The sequence below is a fragment of the Stegastes partitus genome, unplaced genomic scaffold (genome assembly GCF_000690725.1).
Source record: "Stegastes partitus isolate 25-593 unplaced genomic scaffold, Stegastes_partitus-1.0.2 Scaffold1790, whole genome shotgun sequence".
NCBI classification, from domain to species: Eukaryota; Metazoa; Chordata; class Actinopteri; family Pomacentridae; genus Stegastes; species Stegastes partitus.
Window position 1 is genome coordinate 178,037 of NW_007579521.1, and position 3,210 is coordinate 181,246.

Here is a 3,210-nt window from a genome sequence, read left to right on the forward strand (position 1 = left end):
ACTCATATAAAACTAGTCCAACACTAGACCAAAAGTGGTCCAAAACTAGTCCAACACTAGACCAAAAGTGGTACAAAACTGGTCCAACACTCATATAAAACTAGTCCAACACTAGACCAAAAGTGGTCCAAAACCAGTCCAACACTCGTATAAAACCAGTCCAACACTAGTCCAAAACTGGTCCAAAACTAGTCCAACACTAGTCCAAAACTCGTATAAAACTAGTCCAACACTAGTCCAAACTCGTATAAAACTAGTCCAACACTAGTCTAAAAACGGACAAAACTTGTTCAACACTAGTCCTAAAGTGGTCTAAAACTAGTCCAAATCTAACCCAAACTAGTCTAAAACTGGTTCCAAACAAGCCCAGAGTTCTAAATTCATCTAAAACTAGTCCAAAGCCAGTCTAATTCTTATTCAACATTGGTTCAAAACTCATCCAAAACCATTTCAAAAGCATCCCAAAACTAATCTAAAACCTGCCCAAAAATCTAAAGTCAGCCCAAAACCAGTCTAAAACCAGTCTGATCCAGTCTGATCNTGGAACATCTTTCTACATCTGATGGTGGAACATCTTTCTACAGCTGATGAGCAGAGCAGAGAGGAAAAGTCTGGAGACATGGAGATAGCTCAACATCTGCAGGACCAGGAGACATTAGTTTTAGTGTTGGAAACATGTTGGACATGTCGTTTCCAGGTTTTTACATTTTAGTAAAATACATAATCAAAGAAATGTTTCTGTGTTTATCTGATTTATGTCATCCTGACAGAAGACGGCTCACCTGGCGGCGAGGATGCTGTAGAGGGCGTAGCACAGCTGGAGTAGCTGGGGCTGGTTGCTATAGAAACGGTCTGATGCCTCCAACTCGTCGACATAGAAAGTCCTGCAACACAGAGAGAAGGGTGAGACAAAAACCCGACACAACGCAGTAAAAACGAGACAGGAAACAAGTTCAACTTACAAAAATGAGACAAAACAACACTAACGAGATAGAAAATGACAAAAGTGAGACACAGGTGGGTGGTCGGTGGGCGGGGCCTCTCCGGTCACGTGACCTCACCTGTTCCTCAGCAGCTCGCTGGCAGTCAGCTCCTGGGTTCGTGCTGGAGGTGGAGGTCCGCAGGGACATGCTTCCTGTTGGTCCAGCCCCAGAGCGAGGCTGTGGGATGGGGGCAGCAGGCAGCAGGACCCGGCCGGCTGCTGCTCCGCCTCTCCGTCACTGTTACGCACAACAAACTGCTGCTTCAGGTTCTTGAGCTTCAGGAACAGTTCTACTAACTCAGATCCATGAGTGTCACACAACAACAGACAACATTCACACTTTTCTGTTAAGAAGAAGAAGAGGGCTGAACTTACATGTCTGTTGTTCTTACATAAATAAAATCCACAAGTCCACCCCATGAATTTAAGCTATGCATCTCACAGTAATCAGATTACTTTCAAGCTGAACTGCAGATTATTTCCTCTGATGTCAAATTAAAAACTAACAGAATTAAATTCAGGCTCCAAAGTAGAACCTCAAAGAACCACAGTGAGTCCAGCTGTGGTTCCCACCAGTCCACCTGCATGAACATGGTTCTACAACGAGCTGAGAGCAGCAGAACCTTCTCAGTTCTGGACCTCTGGACTGTGTCTATCTATGTCTGCATCATGGCTCCACATGGAGAAGACCTGAACAGAGGAGGAGAAACATCTGACTGAGAGACTGGACAAAGATGGAAAAGGATCCAGAAGATCAGTNAGTCTAAAACCAGTCTGATCCAGTCTAAAACCAGTCTGATCTAGTCTAACACCAGTCTGATCCAGTCTAAAACCAGTCTGATCTAGTCTGAAACCAGTCTGATCTCATCTAAAACCAGTCTGATCTAGTGTAAAACCAGTCTGATCTCATCTAAAACCAGTCTAAACCAGTCCTCCTCACCTGCCCTCTTGTCGTCCGTCCTGCTCTTTCGTTCAGACGAGTTCTTCTTCAGCAGCTTCTTCTGGTTGCTGTGAGCTCTCATGGCCGTTCTGGAGTCGGTGATCCAGGCGTGATAGACGAACTGACAGGAAGCAGAAACACACGCCTGAGCAGATCCAGGAGGAAGATTCTGGTTCTACAGGGTCAGACCCGGGAGGGGGAAGGTTTTGGTTCTACAGGGTCAGAACCAGAAGGGGTAAGGTTCTGGTTCTCCAGGGTCAGAACCGGGAAGAGGAAGGTTCTGGTCCTACGGGATCAGAACCGGGAGGAGGAAGGTTCTGGTTCTACAGGGTCAGAACTGGGACGGGGAAGGTTCTGGTTCTACAGGGTCAGAACTGGGACGGGGAAGGTTCTGGTTCTACAGGGTCAGAACCGGGAGGGGGAAGGTTCTGGTTCTACAGGACCAGCTGAGACCTGTACAATAAAGTGATTTGGTTTTGTCAGAACCACGGGTCACACGTGACACGCTAGAGGACTGTTGGTTAAAGGTCCAACCTGCTGGTTCTGGTGTCGTCACGGTGTCGGGCTGATAAATTGAGTCATTTTGGATGTTTGTTAAAAGAAATTAGTTTGGTTGAATCTGGACTCAGAGTCTGTTCGGTCCGGACTCACAGCACCTGGCGGCCATCAGCGCGTCCAGGTCACCACTCACCTGGAACGCCGACTTCTCCGGAAGCTCCTGCTCCTTCTCCTCCTCCTCCTCCCTCTTCTCGTCCTCTTCCTCCTCGCTATCCGTCTCGAACAGGTAGTAATCGCCGCTGCGCACCACTGCAGACACACACACACACACCTGAGCACTGAACTGCTTCACCTGACAGGTGGGCGCCATGACATCACAGGTCACGTGACTCACTGGAGGCGTGGTTCACCCAGGGCCTCCACCACTCCTTCTGCCGCTTCCTGCTCTCCTGACCTGAACACGGAAACACGCATAAGTTCACTCTGTGTGCAGCCGTGTGTGCCGCTGAGTTACCATGGCAACAGGCGTGTTCACAGACCGTCGGTGTGGACGCTGTCCTGGGTCACGCTCAGCATTTTCTCTTTTCCTTTGCGGAACTTCTGCTGTCGTGATTTGATCCTCTCCATCCTGCAAACACCAGGAGGAAGAAACAGCATGAGGCCTCGTCCTGCGCTGCCCGTCGGCGCCTCGCTCTGTCCCTTTGTGTCATTTTGTCTCATCTTTTTACTCACTTCTGTCATTTTCTGTGTATTTTTTTCTAGTTTTGTGTTTAATGTTGGGCTGCAGGTG

At 48.2% G+C, this 3,210-nt stretch overlaps 1 protein-coding gene across 1 annotated transcript in view; it reads right to left on the minus strand.

The window, feature by feature from the left end:
• The window catches only part of LOC103372617 (piezo-type mechanosensitive ion channel component 2-like), a 29,625-nt gene that overhangs the window by 16,108 nt on the left and 10,307 nt on the right, over positions 1 to 3,210 (minus strand). The window contains exons 16-19 of the mRNA XM_008302301.1: positions 2,960 to 3,048; positions 2,815 to 2,874; positions 2,614 to 2,729; positions 1,923 to 2,043 (exon numbers count right to left, since the gene is read on the minus strand). Coding sequence (XP_008300523.1) covers positions 1,923 to 2,043; positions 2,614 to 2,729; positions 2,815 to 2,874; positions 2,960 to 3,048 — 386 coding nt within the window. The remainder of the gene's footprint in view (positions 1 to 1,922; positions 2,044 to 2,613; positions 2,730 to 2,814; positions 2,875 to 2,959; positions 3,049 to 3,210) is intronic.